Below are 25348 nucleotides of genomic sequence, written 5' to 3'. Positions count from 1 at the left end.
TTTCGCGTCTTCTATATATAAAGTCCCAAATACTTGCAAATATGTCTGTGTCATATTTGTTTGTATACTTTGTCAATAAATACTAACATACTATAATTGTCAAAAATTGTCAATACATTGATACATATTGATAATTATATAGCGCCAATACATAAACATACTCAAAACGCTTTAATAATAATAGTGGGTTCTTGTATAGCGCTCATGTCAGTCAGATTTGACCCTCCTGGCGCTCCCGATTATTATCCTAGCCCGGCTTTAGCACGGCTGCCATACGGCGCTCTAGCATTTCAAGGAATAAATCCCTACCAGGTACCCATTTCATTCACCTGGGTGGAGTGTGGCAAATGTAGATCAATGTCTTGCCTAAGGACATTAGTGCGGCGGCGGGACTCGAACCGCGGACCTTGTGATCGACAGTCCGGCGACGCATCCACTCGACCACAAAACCTCTACATTAGTAAATAAATACAGAATAATTATTTTGCTCTCCAAGCAATAGTTACAAACTATTTTGTTTCCCCTATATCATCTTCCGCTAGAATCCTCTCTTTTCATGTTTATTTATTATTTTCTTGTCCTTATCTCCCTCTCCATGATTTTTCTGTTTGTGTAGGGTATTCTTGCTATTTGTTGTTGTTTATGAGTCAGAGATAATGTTTCATTCTTTCTCTTATAATGTTGTCCACCTACTTGAGCAAAAGGATGTGATATTGCAAAATGTCCCAAACAAAGAGATGATTATGAGAAATTATTTTTTCTCTCTCTCTCTCTCTTTCTCTCTCTCTCTCTCTCTCTCGCTTTCTCAGCGCCAAATTCCATCTTCATCTCTGGTACTGTTTCCATTCCGCTATTTGATTTTCCTTTCCTTTCGATCTTGAGATAAATGAATAACAAAACACGGAACGAGCGCCTTGTGATATCGAAATAAGAAGAATAATACTGGACAATAATTATAAAAAGTAAAACTTTTGAATGTAAATCATGATAACAAAATGGAAACTAAAGAGGAATCCAGAGCGGGTGGGGTGGGATTCATCGGAGAGACAAAGTAAAACGTATAACGTCCTACGTATATTAGTACCGAAAATATACCATAATAAACATTTGTTCGTATCATTTTGATGCAACAGAGATTTACAATCAAAAGAGGTACTTTTTATAATTACAGTAACATTGTTCTCATTTATCAGGCGTGTTTTATTTCTCCATATCAAGGTTATGGTATAGTTTTCTCAAGATCGAAAGGAATACTTTCGTAATAAAAGCAAATAGCGGAGCGGAAAACCGTACCAGAGATGAGGATGAAAAAGTGTGCTGAGAAAGCGAGCGAGAAAGGGAGGGAGAAATGGAGAGAGAAATGGAGAGAGAGAGAGAGAGAGAGAAACAATCATTTCTCATGTCATGTTTTCGTCTGGGACATTTTATTAAATAACTTTTTTTTATTATTCTTTTATCTTTCAATAATTGTTATATCTTGCAATGAATATTTCAGATAGGGTCAAATCTAGTTCTACATTATAACTATGATCAGCTATATTTATTAAGGAGTACGTCAAAACGCGAGCTCATTAACAATCGCGGAACAGAAAACACTATTAGAGGTGAAGATGACTAATTTTAATCAGCCGATTACATAAACATGTTTTGTTAAGATTTCCTTTTCTTCATATTGATAGAAAAACCAAAGAAACCGAATATGAATTGTGAATCAGGTGCATTAAAATTGGCTACACAAATCTGCATCCTTTTAAATATGAACGCCATTTCCATGGCAACACGCGACTTATATTCAGAATACAGTTTGGATATATTTCTAAAGAAAAAATGGGACAATATAAAACTGTTTCCCTCAACTTTGGCGCCATATAAAGCATGGTGACATACCTTTATTTAGTCTGGTGTATCAAGGTAAGGTGTGTATCCGTGATCTTTGTGGTTTCAAGGAAAACGTCTTTGCCAAGAGAACACGAGGGGTTGAAAAGACGCTGTTTACTATTCCATCTATAATTACGTATTTTATCTTGCATGATTTTTTAATTTGAATTGTTCATAATTATTGGTGACATTTTTTATTTTTCAGTCCCCTTAAGTGGGTTGTATACATTTTGGTCCTTTAATTGCCTCGCTGGAATGTATCCAAGACCGGTCCCCAAATTGCACTGTAAGCACGTATGGTACCAGGTAACACACTCTTCATAGATGTGCAACAAATAAGGACAGTCTCCAGTTGATGTCAATGAAACAGATGTGACTATCATGTAACATACTTTTCACATACAGATGTACATGCAACAGGGGACGGTCCCCAGTCTGATTAAGAGACTCCTCTTGTACACTCTACTCATACTGTATGTAAAAGCAACATGGGACTTCCCCAGCCGGATTGTACACTTGTTGCTATCAAAGTACCAACAACAAGTTCATGTTTATTTCATTTATATTTTACACATTTATCAATATTTTCCCCCCTAAAAACCACCTTAGTTTGAAAGTATACATGCAGTACTTTTCATTTCAGTTGAATCTCCAGAGCACAGCTCATTCCCACTACTGCACAATACCCAGAAGTCTATCTGTATTACATCAGATTAATGATCAATTGCAAATCCTAAGATGTTATGTCATTAATGTACAGGTTGAATAAAAACTGCCACGTGCTGCAGCTTAGACACATATTTGATGATTTAAGCACTATATAAAACGGATTATTATTATTGAACGTAGATGTGGAAATTCAATTTGTAGATGGTATAATATTTATTATACTGGCTGTATATAATTAAGCATTTTGTTTGCTTGGGTGTTCACTTGATGGTATCATGCATTTGAGTCTTAGATTAACCTTTTGTTTTGAATAAAGTCAACACATTATTTTACTCTTATATATATATATATATATATATATATGTATACCTGCAATCACACTTATAGATCATTAATAGACCCGTTTACTAACACATTCAAATTTTATGCATACTTTTTGGAAGGAAAAGAGGTTGTTCTAGACAACCTGACAGATTGCCAGACATAGCAACAAGTACGTATACAAACTGGATTCCAAGTACTGTAGTTCATTCATTAATGACAGATTAATGGAATACCTGTTACTAGGTCATCCCAAGTAAAGAAAAAAAAATCCATATTTGAATCACTTAGTAAACATGTCTATTTGAGACACACTCAGTGTTTTTGCAGAGCAAACTGCTTATGGTGACTTGATTACCTGAATGTTCTTCTGAACCATCTGTACATTGAATTCTCTTCCTATTAGTAAGATTCTGTGTATAGTAGAAATCACATAAAACCACTGGACATTCAGCTCGATATCAACATTCCAGCACAGTGCAATCACCACAATCACATAACATGAAGCACTGAATTAGCACAGGACTCTCTTTAGCATAACATTTAGAGTTGTTTTAGAAAACAAGGGAGTTTTAAAGTTTGAAGATGCCAGGTGGCAGCTTGTGCAATAGGCCTGTTTACTAACATTTTGAAATGTTATGGATACTTTTTGAATATGGTTGTTCTTGACAACCTGAAAGTTTTCCAGACTTAACAACACGTAATGCATGCAAACTGGGTTCCAAGTATAGCACTTCAATCATTAATGATGGGTAATAATGGAATACCTCATTACTATGTCATCCCCAGAGAAGAAAAATCCATAAATTTGAATCACTTAGTAAACAGGTTTATTGGTAGATAATCATTTTATTTATGAATATGAAATAACCTCTTTCCTACTCCACTTTCCTAAAGGTTTTAAAATCATTACAGACTGATACTCACAAGTAGAAATAAATAACTAGACACTCAACTTGCAAGATGTAAATGTAATAATGATTTATGAACATTTAATAACACAATTGCCCAGTCCAGCAAGTATGTTTTCAATCAAGAAATGAATATGAAAAAATAACAGACCAGAAAACACTCAACAAATTATGAACACTGTCAAACATGATCATCTTTTTCTTTTCACAGGAAATCACATCAAGCATTCATTTAAAAAGTTAAACATGTTTATACATGGTGGGATCTGCCTTGAAAACTAGGTGAAATATTGCATTTCAGAACATGAAATATGCATGTATTGTGTTACCCCCAGTTCTGTTTAGAGATAAAACATTTAAATAAACACTGAAAGGTAAAGTAAATAACCTCATGCAAACATGGAAAGATCCAATAGGTGATCCTCGTCTGAGCATACACCTACATCTTTGGGAAACTGACCAGAAGAATCTAATCTTAATAATAAACAACTTTACTCTTATATAAAATAATAATCACTGCTATTTCTCCAAAGACATTCAATCAAGGAGTGGGAGTAGCAGCACAACATACTAATTTCTTTCCAGTTCTGTTACCTTATGAACAAACTGAGAAACCTCCTTCCAAAAACGAAATTGTAGATAAACTTTTGTAAGCATATAAGGACTTTAATAAGGAAAATATTGGGGAAAATCTTCCTCATATGTCTATAAATCTCTATATGTATACCATAATTTCAAAACCTGGGTCTGTGCTAGGGACTAACTTCATTTTCTCAAAATAAGTTTTATTTTCAACTACAAAGGCACTCATGGACACTCTTTTGGCTCAATAATTTTTAGTAAATGTTGAAATGATTTGTTCAGTTTTTCCAAATCCGGCCCCACCCTGAGACAACTACTAAAAGGAATAAAAATGACCCCTTAAATTAATTCCTGACAAGTTTGGTTGGAATTAAATGTAATTTCAAATAAACTGTAAGACAAGTCCCATTTGATTTCTAAACCCCTATATATTAATTCCTCTATTGACCAACATTGGCCACCACATGTGACGAACTACTTTATTTTCAAACAATATAGCACAGTACAAGCATGGTTGACCCTAATTAGGCCAGGCTATTTTGGCCTTATGGCAGGGGAGGGAGGTTTCTGAGGCCCGCGTGAGATGTCGTCCATCGACCGAACGATCAAGACTAATATTAGCAGGGACGATGCCTGCATTGTATAATCTACAAAATCGTAGGCCCTACATGTATATAAATTTTTTCTTCTTAAAGAAATCATTTTATTAAAAAAAATTATGCTAATTTATGCGTGAAATCAGAGTTGCTGCCTCCAAATCACAACATATCACTCCAAATACATTAATTTTTGTTCACGATACTCTTTATAGTATTCTTAGCAAATGTGCTTTAAAAAAAAATCATGGTATCAACTAAACACATTGTGCATTGAAAGTACGCATGAAATCACATTTATGAGAAACTTAATTGCATGCCTGGACGTAGTAAATATGGTCTGAAACGATGTGCAAGATTAAAACTAGAAAAAGTGTGTTGTGTCCATAGGAAACAGATGCCCCCACTTAATGTGGTTATATAGTAAGCATTTATTAGTTTTTTGGTCTGAAAAAGAGATGTTGATTTCATTCTCGATCCTGCATTTTTTTTAAACTGAATCAAATTCAGATGCACATTTATGTATTACAAAACCAATAAATCAACTAGTGACATACCAACAAATTAAAATCCATCAAACATTTCTGAAGTTATATGGAGGGGAAACACATTTTTGACTAATTTGCATATAATGAAGTGTGACCTTTGACCTGCAGACTCGAAATTCGAATTTGACACCTACCTTTACACCCAAAATCATTAAAACCCGTGCAATATTTTTCAAGTTATCGCACGGAAACCAATTTGCATAAAAATTTATGAGTTGTGACCTTTGACTTGTGACCTGTGGACTCCGAATTCAAATTTGACCTGTCTTTTATTGTGATCTACCTACACACCAAAAATTATTAGAATCTGTCAAATATTGAACAAGTTATCGCTCAGAAACCAATTTGGGGATGAAGAGACAGACAGGTGCAACGCTTAATGCCCCCTCTAGACTTTGTCTGCAGGGGCTGGTGGGAAACAGCCCCACCCCACCCCACTCCCCCAGGCCTAGTTAGGGTTAACTTTGTTCTATAATTCCTAGATGTGAAGAAAAATTGTGAAAAATACCTTTACTACTTGTAAAGGGGTCTTTATTAATAGCTACTTGCTGGCCAGGATGCCATTGTTAAAAAACTAAGTCCCCCCCCCCCAAAAAAAAATAAAAAATAAAAAATAAAAAATAAAAAATAAAAAAATAAAAAAAATAAAAAAAATAATAATAAGTCAAAATGAAAGAATGTGTTTCCATAAAGAAGACAAACATGAAAACAGATGACGGGGGGTGCAAAATGGGGAGCATAGCTCACTTGCCTCTGGTGCAGGAGACCCTTTACATTAGTTTACTGCAAAATACATCATGGTAAAAAACTGGTTTATGTTAATGTAGCTAAGAGTAAGAAACTTATACACTGTAGAACACACTAGGAATCCCCACTCCAAATAGAGCTTGATAATGTGACAAATGAAACACAGCTAGATACCAGAGTACAGTAATACATATATGAATGATTGGAAATTGATTATGGAAATTAATTATGGTGATACAGTAAGGAATATCCCAGAACATCCAAATAATTTCTCCAAAACAATTGCTCATAATGCAAGCAAGAAATATCTATAACAGTGATTAACATTTATGGCAGGAGGTAATCAGGACAATGAGGTAAAATTACATGTGTTATAAAATCCATTTCTTTCTCTTCTAAGGTTAATAGCATGTCATCGCTTTTTGCATAGGTAAACTGAACCAAAAATAACCAAAATGTTTCATTCTTAAATGAACCTTAATCAATATAATTTATATTGACTCCATTTACATGGTTCTTAAATAATAAAATGGTAAATAGTACAGAACAATTTTATCATATATATTTATAGTTGGAAATAATTCTCAACACTTGGATTATTAATGTCTTTGATCATGGTAAAAGATTTATATACTGTATTATCAATACCCATATAATAGTTCAAGCATTAAGATGATATTTCCTACTAGTGGAATATAATGCGACAGAAGATGTGTAAATGTATGAGATAGGTCTTTTGACAAAAACAGGTCTCCTAGCAATACTAACACTATGCTAGTGACATACGGTCGTCCCCGCCTCACTAGCAGCCTTAGGCTAGCTAGGTTCCCACTGCCAATCTATGAACTTGATGGAGACTGATCAAACTATACTATTTTTGGCCTGGTTGGGTTTGCTTAGCAAGAGCAATCATCTCATATCTCACATTAAAGAAATTAAAGAATAAAAAAAGTAGAGAAGACTGGGACATCCAGTATTGGTGCAGAGAGGATACAGGGAGAATCTATAATTGTACATGACCCAACACCTCAAAATTAAAAGCAAGTCACAAATGCACCACAGGAGAAATCCTTTTACAGAAATCCTTTTACAGAAATCCTTTATTCCCCTTGTATTTTAGATAATTTCTAATAAAGTCTTTAACTTGCGTCCAAGTACGCTTGTGAAGAACTGCCTTTTTGTTAAGACATTGCTGAATCACACCTTTACCTGGAAGTCTGTTTTGGAAAATCTCACGGTGAAAGGTTTCATGGACAGCAGCTTTTTCGTCAGGAGTCCAGGGTCGCTTGATCTGATTCCTCTTACCGGTACTCAACTTTTCAGGTACTGCTTTCACTCTCTTGGGGCCTGCTAAAAAAAAATGAACAAAATAAAGGTATGGTAAGTTCATTTTAAAATTAACAAAGGAATGCCATCAAATCTTTCAAAAGGTTAGAATTAGTCAATTCTAATTACATTCTGTGCCTGGAACATAAAAGATTGATTGTATTTTTTTTACAGGGCACATACATGTATGTAGCAGATTTAAATCACAAGTTATTATTTTGGTCTTTTGATTGTCCCTTTTATACTCAATAGGGTTTATCATTTAAAAAGCACTTTGATCTTATAACACCCCTCTGTCATTCATAATCTCAAAAAGCATATCGGTATTGCCATTTCTTTCAGCATTCATCAATTTCCTCTTCTTTTTACCTCTCTTCTGTAATTTGCGTCTTGTCTTCTGTAGGTCCTGTGTGTACTCGATGACCTTTTCCTCAGCTGATGTTGTAGGGGAACAACCTAAAAATAAGAATAAATGTTGAATAAACAGTAAAATTAAAAAATACAGTAAACATCTTGTCAATATTGGGTGAAAATTATCAAAGTTATTGCATTTTGAATTTTTGTATTATTTTGTGAAACAGTGATATGCGTAATGTAACATTGGCTCACTAATACAGCCTGTTTTATGCATATCACTGTTTCATGTAACAATTAAAAGTTTCAAGATGCTCTAACTTTGTCACTTTTCATCTGATTTTAATGAAATTTTCACTGTTTTGCTTGTTTAATTGTGCTGTACTTATTCAAATCACTATGATACCAGTGTGGACTCTGATAACTCATTATGCAACCATGGGTTCCCTATGTACAACATTGTACTTGGAGGGCAAATTTGCTGCTTTTTGCAGCAAATTGTAAAGGTTATACGTTTTACTGCAATTGTTCGGGAATTTCTGAACAGCAAAATTTTCCTATAATATGAGGATTCCAGTAATGTTATGTTCTCTCAAAAGAAATTGCTTTGTAATTGTAAAAATATTCTATTATCTTAACATGTGGATTTGATCTGATAGGTTGTAACTAACTGATCCATGTTAAATCAAACTGTTCATATTTAAGCATACCTTTTCATGCCCATCTAGGTTATTTTGTAAGCTTTCCACTCAATTATCTTGGACCAAGTGATATAGTGATATTACGGCACAAGACTAAATCCATAACACAGAAAAAGTTTAACTGTATGTAAGCTGGGCAAGCAAAGCGGTCCAATTACCATACAGGACAATGGCAAGGCAGTATGTTGTGCCTGGAGATTATTATTTCTTTTTCATTACTGTTCATGCTGCTTATAATCCAATACAATATTCTTACTGAAATGTAATATTGTGATGCAACAGGGGATGGTCCCCATTCTAATTGAGCAGACTGACGTCTTATACTTTCAGATGACACACATTTCATATACATGCTACAGGGGATGGTCCCCAGTCTGATTCAGGAGACCAATGTGTAAAGGTATCAGGTGACACATAATATTTATGTACATGCAACAGAGGACAGTCTCCAGTCTGATTGAGCAGATTAATGATGGGGCAAAGGTATCAAAAAATATCAATGTATATATGCGAAAAGGGACCGTCCCACTCTGACTGAGCAAAAATAAGTATCAGGTAACACACATTCCATGTACATGCAACTACATGAGACAGTCCCTAGTCTAGTTGTAAATAGTATAATAAAAATTAAATATTATTATTATTATTAGTTGTGCAGATTTATGTCTTTTTTTAAGCTATCCGATGTCACAATTTTGTTTACAGTAAACTCTGCCTAAGCCGAATAATCACCTAAGTCAAAGCAATTTTTTAGATCAGATTATACAAGACATGTGTTATTTACCTCTCTCATAAGTCAAATTTCTCCTCAGTCAAACAGATTTCTGTGGTCCCAAGAGATTTGACTAAGGCAGAGTTACCTGTACATGCAAAAGGGAACTGTCCCCAGTCTGATTGAGGGGATTGAGGTGCCGGATAACACATTCTTCATATTTGTGCAACAGGGGACAGTCCCAAGTGGATGTCCATGGAACAGATATGACCATCATGTAACATACTTTTCACATATAAGTGTACATGCAACAGGGAACGGTCCCCAGTGTAATTGAACAGATTGATGTGATATGCTATCCGATAACGACATATTTTATGTAGGTCTTCATGCAACAGGGGACGGTCCCCAGTCTGATAAAGAGGAGTGTGTGTAAAGGTATACACCCTATCCATACTGTATGTACCGTCACAAGCAACAGGGGACTTCCCCAGCCAGATTGTACACTGTTGCGTATCAAAGTACAAAAGTTGATGTTTATTTATTTGATTTTTTACACATTTCTGAATATTTTTTTCTTCCAACAAACGCCACCTTCATCATTCATAACCTCAAAAAGCATACTGCCATTTCTTTCAGCATTCATCAATTTCCTCTTCTTTTTACCTCTCTTCTGTAATTTGCGTCTTGTCTTCTGTAGGTCCTGTGTGTACTCGATGACCTTTTCCTCAGATGATGTTGTAGGGGAACAACCTAAAATATAAGAATAAATGTTGAATAGACAGTAAAATTAAAAAATACAGTAAAAATCTTGTCAATAATTGTTTTATGCATATCACTGTTTCATGTTACAATTAAAAGTTTCAAGATGCTCTAACTTTGTCATTATTCATCTGATTTTGAAGATTTTTTTTAGTTTTACTTGTTTAATTGTTCTCTATGTACTCAAGTCAATTTCATATATATATATATATATATATATATTTTTTTTTTATATATAGAAACCTGTATAGTATCTGTAAAATCTCTTCTGAAAAGCACCCCTAAAAAGGGATCAAAGGTCCTCATTTTGGTATTTTGCAACCTATTTTAACAGTTCCTAAACTATTGGGAATCCAATTTCCTACCCTTTTTGCGGATCTGTCCTTCTCATCAGCTCTTAATTTGACAACCTTTTTTCTTAATTTTGCTGTTTTTGATACCCTAAATGCGAAACCCGGGTTACGCCCCTAATGATGAAAAAGTACCTTTTATCTGTTGTTGTGTTCGTGCTTGCTATTAATATAGGTCTCAATGAGACATAACCCCCCCCCCCCCCTTTCGTACACAGGCCAACAGAGAAATGAATTATTCTTTCTACTAGCAGGAATGAGTCCAGCCAGCCTATATGGACATTAATGCACTGTGATCTAATAATGAGTTAATGCCACACGAATCAACATTAAGTACACACCTCACAAACGTAACTATCCACTATCCTATTCAACTTGCACCATCATGTAATATTTGGAACCATAGCACTCATAAACATTTAATATTTGTATAATATATAAGGGCACTAAAGAATATAGCATATGTGTGAAGATCAGAATAGGAATGAACATGTTTCCCCCTCTTTGCAATGCAACCATTTCTCAAGAAAAGATTTTAAACAATTAAGCTTTAGATTTTTACAACAGCATTTTGAATGTCTACTGAATTTTTGTTATGCTTAACAGTGCTTCTTTGTTGAGTTATTTATGGAATCTAAATTTTTCAGAATCTTGAACTGTTTCAAATTAACTCTCCATCCTCTTGTACTGTTGAAGACATTCAGATCCCTCAAATAATAATAATAATAATGTCAACTTGTAAAGAACACATATCCATTATAAAAGACTGCTCAAGGCGCTCTTGTAATATATCTACATAATTATACAATATTAATAACTACAACATAAACAAATGGTGCTTAAGTTTCTTCTTAAATATTTCAATTGATGATGATTGTCTCATTTCTAATGGTAAAGTTTACCATAATTTGCGTGCAACGTTAGCAAAAGCCAGCTGTCCCCCATTTGTTATTGGTTTTGGGTGTACATAACACAAACTGAACTTACCACTGACATCCGCAATATTCTCATTGTCATCATTTGGCTCAAGAGGGTCTTCCAAAATTACCTCTGTAAGGGTGATGATGATGCATGAAAAAGACCAACAAAAAGATGGATGAAATAAATATTGATGCCTCACACATTCAGTTATCTGTTCCAAAAAGTAAGTTTTAAAAATGCAACAATTTTTTGTGAAGTCAATCAACTTGATATGCATCGTCATATTGCACTAAAAATTACAACAAAAACGTTTTTTAAAAAGCATGATGGAATTTTGCATGGTTCCTCCCACTTGAAAAGAAAATCAATCTTTAAATCTAAAATTTACCAATTAGAAATAATCAAAGTGGCACAGCATGGGGGAATTAGGACAATGCATTGTGGGGGTATGCTTTTGAACATAACAGTGGTGTTCCCTGGTAATGCACTGTATTTTATAATCCCACAAGCTACATCACTGAATAATCATTCCATTTGACCAAGAAGTTAGAAAATCAATTTTGGGGCATGTAATTATCCTTGTGGCTAATGCAAAGTTAATTAGAATTTGGACTTTATCAACAGAAGCTTCTTCTCTTTCGTTTTCTTTCACTTTTTTTTTTTTGGGGGGGGGGGGGCTGGAAAGAGATATAGAGAGCTATGGCTCAATTATGCAATAAATGAGTCTTTCATCGAGTATGTTTCATCTTCTGTTCCCATTATTATGTGGAAAGGCATATACATATGAACGGCAAACTGTAAATTTTTGCTTTTGCACCTTGGAAGAGAAAAACAAATGTGTTCACCCATGCATAAAGTTTCTTTATGTGTTCACCTACAAGGTGAAAAGAGCATTAATTTCCTTTAATTTGACGTACAATATATTGAGTTTTATGAAAGTCTACTATGACAAAACTGAACTTTAAAAAGTGTTTATTGTTGTTGAGTGTACATTGTATATATATATATATATTTTTTTTTTATGTATGTGCTGCAATATAAATTTGCCAGAGATGTTTAATAATTCTGTTCAAGTATTTTATCAAATCTGTAGCATTCTAGATATAGTAATATTGCAAAAACATTTATAAAAAAGGATACAGTATAATGGCTTAGGAGGAAAACAGATTTGTCCCACCACACAGATATTGCTTAGAATTGTATTTGTCCTTTTATAGCTTCAAAGGCTTACTGAGAGAAGAAGTTTAATATGAAAGATGCCACTGTTTTGTGAAATAATCTAGTAGTTGTAGATCAACTTGAAGGTACAATATACATATAAACATACCTTCCCCTTTATCCAACTGGATGTCATCAAGTCCCTTTCCACTCAGACAACTTAGATCTCCACTGTCTAACTGCAGCAAAACCTTTGAAACCTTGGCCAGTTGTAAAGTCTCGTCTGGTAGACGATAGTATTCTCTGTGAACATGAATATCATGCCCCAAGAACTTTGCAAGGATGTCTTCCTCATTCCGTTCTAGATTCATCAGTTGAGAGACTGTTCCTATATGCTTCCGAAGTCTTGTTGATCTAAGAAACTCTGGTCTACTTGCTCCACAAAGATCAGCATGCTTGCGAAGAGTATCACATCCTCTGATGTGTCCATTGCTATGCAACATTGCAAAGACAAATTTGTTGTCATCCAAAACCCCAGCTTTCTCTCTGTTGTGATTGAGTAGATCCAAGCTATCCTTCATTACCTCAGTTAGCAACATAGGAACAGTGCGGCCCTTCTTCCCTACGATTTCTATGCGCCATAACATCTTGCACAGTTCTTGTTCCCACTTTGACAAGCCTTCCAACAGAGTTAGGCCCTCAGAACCTTTTCTGCATTTATGAAGGTCTTCTACTCTCATCTTAGAAACCTCCCCTGATCTCTTGCGGTTGAATACCAACAATAAAGTCAGGGTAACTTCAGACAGATGTTTCCAATGTTGCTGAATGTTCGATGGATCACTGAGTAGATTTTGTTTCCCATGTTTCATTTCTTTCTTCAGGAATGATGCCAGGGTCTGAATGTCAGTTGTTATTGGCAAGAATTGGGGGTTGTTCCTCTTGTTTTGCGTAAGTGTGCGTAGGGCATGGGACGAAACCTGCTCATGCCAGTTCATGTCCAGGAGCTTGGAGAAGTTATTGCATCTGTCCTCAAGGACCTTATCACCTGCCATTATACCTTCTGCTAGCAATATATTACAGACCTTCTTCATGGTATGTCCAAGTTTGAGTGCTAAACTTGGAGTGACATACAAATGCCTCTTCCCGTCAAACCCAGCTACTGTTCTTGTAGCCTCCACCACATCTCTGAACTTGCTCGGGTCAATTAAATCAGCCAAAGATGTAGTACTGTTCTTCGTTTTTCGTCTGTATTGTAATACCATTCTTCCAACCTCTCTCAATTTATTTCGGATGTGATTATACTGCTCACTATCATGTCCCAACTTGAGAGCAAACTTGTCAGCCAATTTCTTCATGAGAGGGTCATTCTTAATGAAGCTTCCAACACCTTCCTCATCATCTCTCAATCCAGCAAATATAGCACGAACTGCCTCGGAGCCCTCAAAAGGTAACATCATTTTACCAGCTTTGACACGATTTCTTCGCATGCGCTTCCTGACTGGTTCATCTGTCTTCTCATCAAACACACAACTATGCTTCCACAGGTCTCTTTTTGCAAAAAAGCCATAGCAGGTATTGCACGGTACATATTTATCACAGTCAGCATCTTTTTTGTTGGGTCGGTATACTGGTATCAGTACACCTTCCTTGTTTTTTAGCACCTCTGCATTGTGAAGGAAGTTGCCATAGTTTCGCATCTTTGTTAACAACTTGTTGTCTTGTGTTGCTAACCATTCAACAACTTGGGGTTCATTTTTATGTGCCTTAAACTCCCTTAAATGTCTTGGAAATTTCATAACATACCGTTGGCAAAATGGGCAATATGTCCCTTTGTTGTATTTTCTTCCATTTGTATTGTCTGTGCACATAACTGTTGGCTGCTCATCTACAGTAGATGGATCTTGCGTGTTTATCACAGTGACAGAATGCCCTGCATCTCTTGAATCTTGTGTAAGGTCAGGATCCTGTTTATCTCCATCTACTGGATCTGGTGCAAAGTCAGTATCATTGTCCCAATCGTCTGCTGAATCTGGTGCAAAGTCAGTACTATCACTGTCATCTTCATCTGCTGAATCTGGTGCAAAGTCAGAATCTTTATCATCATCATCTACTGGATCTGGGGCAAAGTCATCATTGTCATCATCTGCTGAATCTGGTGCAAAGTCATCATCATTGTCATCATCTGCTGGATCTGGTGCAACATCAGGAGTCTGTTTATCTTCATCTGCTGAATCTAGTGTACAGTCAGGGGTCTGTTTATCTCTATATCTTGAATTTGGTGCAACATCAGGATTCTGTTTATCTCTATCTCCTGAATCTGGTGCAACATCAGGATCCTGTTTATCTCTATCTCCTGAATCTGGTGCAACATCAGGATCCTGTTTATCTCTATCTCTTGAATCTGGTGCAACATCAGGATTCTGTTTATCTCTATCTCCTGAATCTGGTGCAACATCAGGATCCTGTTTATCTCTATCTCTTGAATCTGGTGCAACATCAGGATTCTGTTTATCTCTATCTCCTGAATCTGGTGTAACATCAGGATCCTGTTTATCTCTATCTCCTGAATCTGGTGCAACATCAGGATCCTGTTTATCTCTATCTCTTGAATCTGGTGCAACATCAGGATTCTGTTTATCTCTATCTCCTGAATCTGGTGTAACATCAGGATTCTGTTTATCTCTATCTCCTGAATCTGGTGCAACATCAGGATCCTGTTTATCTCGATCTCCTGAATCTGGTGCAAATCAGAATCCTGTTTACCACTATCTCCTGAATCTGGTGCAACATCAGGATCCTGTTTATCTCTATCTCCTGAATCTGGTGCAACATCAGAATCCTGTTTACCACTATCTCCTGAATCTGGTGCAACATCAGGATTCTGTTTATCTCTATCTCCTGAATCTGGTGCAACATCAGGATCTTGTTTATCTCTATCTCCTGAATCTGGTGCAACATCAGAATCCTGTTTACCACTATCTCCTGAATCTGTTGCAACATCAGGATCTTGTTTATCTCTATCTCCTGAATCTGGTGCAACATCAGAATCCTGTTTATCTCTATCTCCTGAATCTGGTGCAAATTCAGGATCAGTGTGAATAACATCCTCCAATGGTGTCAAAATGCCTGGTTCATCTTCATTTCTGCCTCTAGATGCTGCTGAACCACCCTGTTCATTCTCATCTCTGCATTTATATCCAGATTCTTTGATACATGCCTTCCCTTTGTCATTCTTACCATTACAGCATTCAATAATGGCTTCATTTATATGCTGTAATCTCTTGAAATTTGATAACCCTGAATTTAAGCCACCATCGTCTTCAGAATCCAGTACAGTTTCATAGTTCCCATCATCTTCATTCCTGGAATCTACACTCAATGCTATCTTGTTATATAGTTTTTCTTTTTTTCTCCATGAGAGACCTTTCGCAGCATAGTCGTATCGAATCTCTTCTCCTTGCTCAATATCACGTAGAGAGAATAAACACAAATGTAGTGTTCCAGAACAGCTAATGATCTTTCTCATCCTTGCATTGCAAGAGCGTTTTGATGGAGCACTATCATTCACAAGACGAGCTAAATGGTTGGTGTCAGATGCATCAATGCTGAAAAGAAAATAGGAAAAAAGAAAGAAAAAATACACACTTAATTCATTCCAAGAGGTACATGCAATGCACAAAACACTCAAATCACTTAAACCTTATCAAAGTATCTGTATATTGTAATTCAAATTCCAGCATTTTCATTTGCATGATTTTCTTGAAAAATAATGTAGTCAACTCTGCTGAGGTCAAACCAGTAGAATTCAGGAACAATGAACTGTATAGACTGTCAACTTGGAAGATTGGGGGCGATTGTTTGACTTAAACATCATAAGCGATCATTATTAGAGATATTATACATATCAGTATATATAATTCTTTGTCATTTACCACCGCCACTCCTACCCACTTGTGTTTCCATCGTGTACAATTATAATGTATTGTAAGTGTGGTTTCTAATATATTGATGTAATTTTTATATATTTTTGTCCATAGTGTTTTTTGCGTGGTTTCTTCTTATTCTTCTTATGTTTCACTTCATAGCGATTAGTCAGAGTGACCAATATCAATCTGTCGCTCTGTCGCTAAGACACACACAAAAAAAAAAAAAGGAAATGGCTAATTTCCACAGATTTTTTTCCGCCTTTTGCTTCTATCAGCGGAAAAGAAAATCCAAAATCCGGGAAAAAGTAGAAACCCGTGAATACGCAAAAAATTGTCATGCCTGAAGCTTTCTACACAATTTGAACATAAGTTTGCCGCTTTTGTGTATTCATTAGCATAGTTACTGCAACTAGGGGACGATCCCCAGTCTAGCATACTCTTTGCAGCTTTTGTGTAATCTTTAGCATCATTACTGCAAAGGGGGACGATCCCCAGTCTAGGTACATTGTGCTCTAAGCTTTATACACAACTTAATTGAACATGAGTTTGCCACTTTTGTGTATTCACTAGCAAAGTTACTGCAAAAGGGAACAGTCCCCAGTCTAGGTACATTGTGCTCTAAGCTTTATACACAATTTGAACATGAGTTTGCCGCTTTTGTGTATTCACTAGCATATTACTGCAAAAGGGGATGGTCCCCAGTCAGGTTACAATGCACTTTAAGCGTTGAATAAAAATCATCAGAATAATTATTTACTTTTACATGTATTTCTACCAAGATTGATAACTTTCATGAAATATGAACAAATAATACAAATTGATTTATTAATTCTCATATTAAGTAGTGAAAACACAATTAAAGTCTACTGACCTAAAATGACCTTTCACCTTGAATTTGTGACCTGTAATTTGTGTCATATGATTGTGGTACTTGATAACCCTTGGGTTCGTTTCATGGAATTTGACACGGTACTTTAGAAATTATGCTAAAAATTCAAAATCTTGATGTTAATTCATGCAACAAGAAAGTTTAAGTTTGCAGACCTGAAATTACATTTGACCTTGACTTTGTCACCTAAAAACTAATCACATGTTTGGTGATACTTGCATGATTACCCTTATGTTCAAGTTTTATGGAACAGGAATGTATACTTTCAAAATGTTGATAAAAATTCAAAATCTTAACCTTTGGTAAGTTTTGATGTTGATGCCACAACATAGTCTAAGTTTGTTGACCTGAAATGACCTTGATTGACTTTAACTTTGCGACCTGAAATTCTACTCACATGATTGGGGATACTTCAAAATTCTTTAGTCTACATGTAAGTTTAATTGAATAAGGACTTATACTTTCAAAATTATATCAAAAATTCCAAAACTAACTTTGGGTAAAGTTTGTGATGTTGACACTGCCACCGCCGCCACCAGAAAAGCAACGAGCTACATGTATGTCTACTGCACAGAAGAATGGGGAATCTAGTGCATGCATGTATCAACTTTTGTGGTGACATGTGAATTACAGTATTAGAGCAATATATCTCTCAGAATAAATACAGAGCTCTTTCTATCATACAACAGCCATGAACACCAAAGAGATTAAATACATGTAGTTATCAACATTTGTATTTTTTTTTAAAAAGGATTAAAAAAAACCCTCATTTAGAGTGTCAGACTGGCCAAATTATTGTGCTTCTTTATGCCTCGGATAACAACTTCCAAAATTCTATGTATTCTATTATTCAATATATTGACAATAGCTACATCGATCATGGTCAGACAGCACAAGTATCAGTTGTCAGATTATTACATTCCGTTTATGTTCGTTTGTACTCTCATACCCAATAGGGGGTCAAAGAGTCAGTACAATTCTACAAATTCTACAATGAACTATGAAACTATAAGTATAAGGCAACAGAATATCTTTTGAATTTAAATGCTTACCATTACAAGACAGCAGGAAATGTAGGGAAAAGAAGATAGGTATTTGTAGAACAGGACACAATGAAAAAATTTACAAGTACAAATGACAAAATAATACAAAAAGAATGATGACAGTAAAGACAATTAAAAACATTAAAACTGCACAGAACAAATAAAAAACATCTACATGTGTATGAGATGCCTGGACAGAGATAGCAGAATGAGAGGGCTGTGGTAAAGGTGATGGAACAGAGGGTGCATGAGACAGACTAGGAGCTGAAACGAGTGATAATGAATGTTGATGAAGAGAAATTGATGATGGATGAGATGATAAAGAAGGGCAAGATGAATTGTCACATGTAGATGGTGGAAAATGAGAAGACACAGGAGTTGGTGGAGGTGCTAGGGGGGTATCATCACTCTCAGTCTCATCACTCATATAGGTAGAGCTGTGGGGAACACAAAAAAAAGATGTAACCTAGATAACACCAAAATCTAGTTTCCTTGCTGCCCCCCCCCCCCCCCCGGCCCCCCATCAAAAATGTAGGAAGTATTAGGTAAATGTATTTTTAGTTATATACGTTTTTGGTCATTGTTTACCTCTTATCCTACGTACACTGCAAATATTGAAATTTAAAAAAATAATAGTTTATTTATTAAATGATACGCCAGTACATATTACACATGTCAGCTCCACTGAGGGGACGGTCCCTATGGTCAGGTTACATTGTGCTCTAAGCTTATACTATTTGAACATGAGTATGCTGCTTTTGTGTATTCACTAGCATATTACTACAAAAGGGGACGGTCCCCAGTCTGGTTATTGCACTTTAAGCTTATATATACACAATTTTAACATGAGTTTGCCGCTTTTGTGTATTCATGCACTAGCATAGTTACTTTACTGCAAATGGGGACGGTCGATCCCCAGTCAGGTTATTGCACTTTAAGCTACACTATTGCCCTTCAAGCTTACACAATTTGAACATGAGTTTGGCGCTTTTGTGTATTCACTAGCATAGTTACTGCAAAAGGGGACGGTCCCCAGTCCATCTTTGCTGCATTGTGAGCTAAGCTTATTTGAACATGAGATTGCCGCTTTTGTGTATTCACTAGCATAGTTACTGCAAAAGGGGACGGTCCCCAGTCAGGTTACATTAATTGCACTCTTTAACTTATACACAATTTGAACATGAGTTTGCCGCTTTTGTGTATTCACTAGCATAGTTACTGCAAAAGGGGACGGTCCCCAGTCCATCTTTGCTGCGACCTAAGCTTATTTGAACATGAGTTTGCCACTTTTGTGTATTCACTAGCATAGTTACTGCAAAAGGGGACGGTCCCCATTCAGGTTACATTAATTGCACTCTTTAACTTATACACAATTTGAACATAAGTTGGCCGCTTTTGTGTATTCACTAGCTACTGCAAAAGGGGACGGTCCCCAGTCCATCTTTGCTGCATTGTGATCGAAGCTTATTTGAACATGAGTTTGCCGCTTTTGTGTATTCACTAGCATATAGTTACTGCAAAAGGGGACGGCCGGTCCCCAGTCAGGTTACATATAATAGCATTCTTTAACTTATACACAATTTGAACATGAGTTTGCCGCTTTTGTGTATTCACTAGCATAGTTACTGCAAAAGGGGACGGTCCCCAGTCGATCTTCGCTGCATTGTGACCTATAAGCTTATTTGAACATGAGTTTGCCACTTTTGTGTATTCACTAGCATAGTTACTGCAAAAGGGGACGGTCCCCAGTCAGGTTACATTAATTGCACTCTTTAACTTATACACAATTTGAACATGAGTTTGGACGCATTTTTGTATTCAGCATAGTTACTGCAAAAGGGGACGGTCCCCATTCAGGTACATTAATAGCACTCTTTAACTTATACACAATTTGAACATGGGTTTGCAGCTTTTGTGTATTCACTAGCATAGTTACTGCAAAAGGGGACGGTCCCCAGTCCATCCTTGCTGCATTAGTAATCTAAGCTTATTTGAACATGAGTTTGCCACTTTTGTGTATTGATTAGCATATTTATTGCAAAAGGGGACGGTCTCCAGTCTGGCTTCATTTCCCTCTAGGCTTTACACACAACTTGCATCCTGTGCATGTTGCTTTTTTCTTTAATTTTAGTATGATCATGATCATGAGTTGGAGGTCATCCATGCAACATTACAGTGTATCTCTACAAAGTAATTTAGGTCTAAATATCTCTAGCTCTTTTTCTCTCCCATGCATCTATTGGTCATTTATTTATTTATTTATACATTTTGTTGCTACATGTAATTTCTTTGCTTGTCATCAGGAATAATCTTACTTTCTTTAGTATTCTGCTCTCTGTTTAAGAGAATAATTTCACACTTGGTGTTCCGACAGACTGTCAACAATTACAATGGTATTTAAGGCAAATCACAAATCCCTCTTTATTTGTTGAGTGATTCTGATTTTCTTTTCTTTTGTAGACCTTACTACATGTCTGTGTGGTCAAATTGATATCGGATCGGAACAATCCTGATTTGCTAAAATGATTGATGGTTTGATACTTGGCCCCAAGTTCTAGGATGACATACTGCTTTCCAAATTGAATCATTTCATATCATTATCGATATATATCTTTTAACACAACAAAAAACTCCCCCTTACCAAAAAAGCATAAATTTTTAACAAAATTTGTTGAGCAAAAACAATTAAAATTATTACTGGTTAAGGCAAAAATGTCACTTTTCAAAAGTCACAATAGTCAATTTAATTTTTTTTTTTTGGGGGGGGGGGGGTGTCTGTGAAACCAAACTTTGGCGAAGTTGCTTTCTTCCATTGTTTGACCGCGTCACGCCTACATGTATCCCCGACACTTATTTTATCACGGTTGGCTGACACCATTTTTTGGGGGAAAAAAGTAATGTTCAGCTTTCTTTAATCTACACAATCTATTCAGTTTATGGAAAGAATTGGCATCAACCAACACGAGTCAGCATATCACATGTGAAAATACCGGGTAGTCGTTTTTCGAGCATTATTTAAATAGTACATTTTTAGCATTTCATGCTTCATACAGTACATGCAGTTAAAAACGTGCTCACTCAACCATGATAAACATCAACAGCGCTTACATGTAAACAACACCAAAAAGGGCTTGTTTATACAAAATTAATCTAGTTTGAACTGGGGGGGGGGGGTACTTTTGTGTTGTGTTGTTTTTTATCAACAAACACATTCCATAGTTATACTATTACATGCAATTATTGTATTATAACCCGTCGATAAGTACACTGAATAGTAAACAATTTTGGAATGCAAGTATGTTTTATATACAGTGCATCCCAGAAAAAACGAAACCGAGAAGTATCGATGTTCTATCATAACTTAATCACAACTATAATTAATGAATGATACATATTTGGAAAGCTTAGAGTCTCCTCTTTCATGTGATGCTACTCAGATAATGCATATTTCACGTGTGAGTGATTAAAAGCAATTTGAAGGAAGGAAACCAAAAAGACATTTGGCGGGCGGTATCTGAGTTTCTGCCCTTTCATATGACACCTCAATCAGGAAAAATGAGCGAGGAATGACAAAGTTCTGTTTGTTTAAAGTAGTGCTTGCATTTCCATAATTTTATTAAACAAATTCGTTTTCACTGGCTGCCTGCCGTATCAATAAACGAAATTAACAAAAGACTTAACTCCGCTTCGTTGACAATCAGCCGTAGACGAGAGTCTTTATGCATGGCTGATTGTCAACGAAACGGAGTTAAGTCTTTTGTCAAATCTGCTTTTTGCTACGGCAGGCACCCAGTGAAAACGAATTCGTTTGTTAAAATTATGAAAATGAAAGGGCTACTTTAAACAAACAGAACTTTGTTATTCCTGGCTCATTTTTCTTGATTGAGGTATCATATGAACGGAGCAGACAATGAAGTTTTCTAAAAATTTTACAAGCACTTTGATGACCATCCATAAGGGCCATTCCGGAAATACTGTGAGAGTGTAGTTTCGAAAGAAGGGTTTTTGCTATGTTACATGGACAAGAACATTTTGTAACAGATATTATTCTTACCACATTGTTTTACCCTCATGCTGGAAGAAAAATTGGTAGCTGTGGTGACTTGTATATTCCCTCCTCCCAGCTTCTTGCTCACTTATAGTCTCTCCCTTGTACTCCAGTAGAAATGCACCTTTCGGGAAGTCTTTAACAGCAAATAATCCATGTCCTGAATAGGGCAGCAACATTTAATATTGCAAGAAATTAAACAGAAGTGAGGTAATAATGTACCTATAAGATTCTTACATTCTAAAATTAAAAAAAGAAGGTTGTGGGGAAAAATTTAAAATTTAAATTTAATTTAAAGGTTAATTTATGTAGCATCATGTTACACTTTAAATCAAAATCTATTCATTCAACCCAAGATTTTGATTTTCCCAAAGTTAGGAAATGCAATGTATGGAAATGCTTTCTCACCATGGTAGTAATAATCCCCACATTTAGCTAAATATTAATATACAGACAATTCCCCTTTTCAGCTCCAAATTTACATACTGTCATGGGAACACTAATACAAATACTTTTGGGGTTTACTCTGTCTGAATTGGTTTGAACCTAGATCTAATGTACAATATAAATGTACATGTAGAGTCTAGGTGGAAAGACAACACTGATGATGCCTCATCGCAGTAGCCTGAACTATAGAAACTGAAGAATGGTAAATTTGGAAGAAGAAAAAATAGAAAGCAAAGTATCTATCCATGAAGAATAATTAATAATATATCAAGAGAATATGACACAGGAAAATGGTGTTCTTCATTTCTAAGTATAGTATTGACCGAAAATCTATAAATACATACCAACTTCAGAGTTGAGAAACTTTGGTTCAAATCCTTCTGGGTCTTCATATTTGTTCCCCAGGTACTTCTCATAATTTCCTGGTGTACACTTTCTTCCTTTTGATCTTGTAACTCTTCCTGCCATTACTGAAAAAAAGCAAAAGGTACAGTCAAGCACAGTATTTCATTTATCTACCACATTTATAACACACGGACATTTTAAAACATTCTAAAAAAATTTCATCTAGATTTTGGGGACTTTTTTGTGAAAATATTTCAAAAACGTTTTTCTTGGACGTTAAAAAGAAACCTTTTTTTCTTCATTATGTCCATCGTCCAACGTCTATATCAACAAGACTGCACAGTTAAAAAAATGCCACCACCATAGAGCAAATTTACAAACAAAAACAGAAGCAATTTTTCAAATACATGTTTGACCCTTTGATCTTAGTTCTCAGGTTCCTAAAATCTTATTAGTTCATTGGCTCTGCGAGATTCATACATGTCCTGAGTTTGATGGTTAATCTATCCTTCTGTTCTAAGTCTTTAAGTCTTTATGAAAAGCTTTTCTATGAACCCCCCCCCCCTACAACAAAAGAATTGGAGATCATAAAGGTACAAAATCATTAATATTCACAATGTTTCAGTTTCTGACCAAACCACCCCAGAATCACCTCTGAGGTGAAGAAAGATTGATATTTCTCAACTAGATTGTAGGCTTACACAACGTGTATAATGAGCTACTCTAAATCTCATTTTTATCCCCCCCCCCCCCCCCCCCGTTTATCAAAAAATAATCAGTTCCTGTTATAAAGCAAAGAAATTTTACCTACTCCTTCAGGATTCTTGTTGGTATAAGAGGTCTACAATCATTGTTATAACGTCATTCAAGGCTAGTATGTCCTCCTTGTATCCCACGATGATAATTAAGAGTGCTTGCATTAATGATTCAACCTGAATTTCAAAAGTTTCCTGATCCTCAACAGGTTCCAAATCCAGTTGTTGATCCTGTTGATTGAAAAGCAAAGAACAGAACAAAATAATGAAAATTTCTAGTATTAGTCAACTATGCTATTGAAATTATTCATAAGAAAAAATAAATGTCATTGACAAAATAAATAGGACCAACACTCTCTCAAAAGTAGTGTTTGTTTTATTACATCCTACAATCTACTCTCTGAATGCTATATGGTAAATTGTTCAAGTCTGGAGTAGGTCTACTCTTTTTGAGATGTCTTAGCAATCTACAAATGTGTATATGGACTGACCAACAATCCAAAAAATCATATGTACTGTAGCTGCTCATCATGGTAAAGAAGATGAAAGAATATTCAGATTAATATAATAATAATAATAATAATAATAATAATAATACATATGATTTATAAGGCGCCAAATCCACTTGATAGTCAAATGCTCAAGGCGCAGCTTGTGCAAAAGATGAAATACATACATGATACATTTATAAAAAGTGCGATAGGAAAGGTACAGACATGAAAGGTTATGGTAATCAATTATAAAGCTAAATTAAACAGATATTTCTTAAGATTGTTTTTTAACACTTCAGCAGAACTGCTATTCTTAATCCATTGAGGGAGAGTATTCCATAATGAAGGTCCAGCATGAGCGAAGGTTCGCTCCCCCACTTTGTTTTAACCCTAGGAGTAACAAGTAAGCCAGAGTTTTGAGAACGTAGCTGTCTAGAAGGAAAGTAATGCTTAATCAAGCCGATGTTATACTGCAGAGCAGAGCCATGTATACAGTGAAATAATAGCAAAATAGCAAAATATGTTGATGATCAGACATGAGATACTGTATATATACACATGAAGGACCAATTGCAGTACAACGATTTTTGCCCCCCCCCCCCCCCCAATTAAGATTGCACTACAACCATGTAAAATATGCATTTTAATGCTCTAAAATGCAATGTTTAAGCATTCACAAATCAAAGTTCTCTTATTCAGTAGTTAGGCTCCCTCAAAGAGACTACAGTTAATGCAAAGTTTGTCAGTTTTGAGAATTTCTCTCAAAAAGGACAAGTTTTAAGACTGAAGAGTTGTTTTCGTGCAAAAGGCATGGGCCCCATCACGGAAATTTGCTCTTACGTCATTCATAACATTGCCCTGCCTGGTC

At 35.7% G+C, this 25348-nt stretch overlaps 2 protein-coding genes across 3 annotated transcripts; both read right to left on the bottom strand.

Moving 5' to 3' along the window:
- Positions 1-3834: 3834 nt before the first annotated feature.
- LOC115920924 lies at positions 3835-14759 on the bottom strand. The gene is made up of 5 exons (XM_030977707.1): positions 12706-14759; positions 11445-11507; positions 10012-10098; positions 7948-8034; positions 3835-7599 (listed from the first exon to the last, which is right to left on the bottom strand). Exons 1-5 carry the CDS (start codon positions 14402-14404, stop codon positions 7340-7342), a joined length of 2196 nt encoding a protein of 731 aa, XP_030833567.1. The 5' UTR covers positions 14405-14759; the 3' UTR covers positions 3835-7339.
- LOC115920925 lies at positions 14747-24550 on the bottom strand. Of its 2 annotated transcripts, none has more exons than XM_030977708.1 (4): positions 24042-24550; positions 23234-23359; positions 22449-22602; positions 14747-16141 (listed from the first exon to the last, which is right to left on the bottom strand). In XM_030977708.1, the coding sequence occupies exons 2-4, from the start codon at positions 23355-23357 to the stop codon at positions 14770-14772; spliced, it is 1650 nt and encodes a 549-aa protein (XP_030833568.1). In that variant the 5' UTR covers positions 23358-23359; positions 24042-24550; the 3' UTR covers positions 14747-14769. The 2 variants fall into 2 exon arrangements, with proteins under 2 accessions (XP_030833568.1, XP_030833569.1); XM_030977709.1 differs by having other exon boundaries at positions 24046-24550.
- Positions 24551-25348: the final 798 nt, after the last annotated feature.

The sequence above is a fragment of the Strongylocentrotus purpuratus genome, unplaced genomic scaffold (genome assembly GCF_000002235.5).
Source record: "Strongylocentrotus purpuratus isolate Spur 01 unplaced genomic scaffold, Spur_5.0 spur5_scaffold_1, whole genome shotgun sequence".
NCBI classification, from domain to species: Eukaryota; Metazoa; Echinodermata; class Echinoidea; order Camarodonta; family Strongylocentrotidae; genus Strongylocentrotus; species Strongylocentrotus purpuratus.
The sequence above is the reverse complement of the archived record's forward strand: the minus strand, read 5'-3'. Positions and strand labels throughout refer to the sequence as shown.

Bases quoted from the DNA above. Each gene is read 5' to 3' on its own strand.
- LOC115920924 (XM_030977707.1), bottom strand. From the start codon at position 14,404: ATGTGCACAGACAATACAAATGGAAGAAAATACAACAAAGGGACATAT. The intron at 11,508-12,705 runs GTATGTTTATAT...TCACCCTTACAG, and splicing joins CCAGTTGGATAAAGGGGAAG to AGGTAATTTTGGAAGACCCT. The intron at 7,600-7,947 runs GTAAAAAGAAGA...TTTTTTTAGCAG, and splicing joins ACGCAAATTACAGAAGAGAG to GCCCCAAGAGAGTGAAAGCA.
- LOC115920925 (XM_030977708.1), bottom strand. From the start codon at position 23,357: ATGGCAGGAAGAGTTACAAGATCAAAAGGAAGAAAGTGTACACCAGGA. The intron at 22,603-23,233 runs GTATGTATTTAT...TGCCCTATTCAG, and splicing joins GTTTCTCAACTCTGAAGTTG to GACATGGATTATTTGCTGTT. The intron at 16,142-22,448 runs GTAAGAATAATA...TTTTCTTTTCAG, and splicing joins CATGAGGGTAAAACAATGTG to CATTGATGCATCTGACACCA.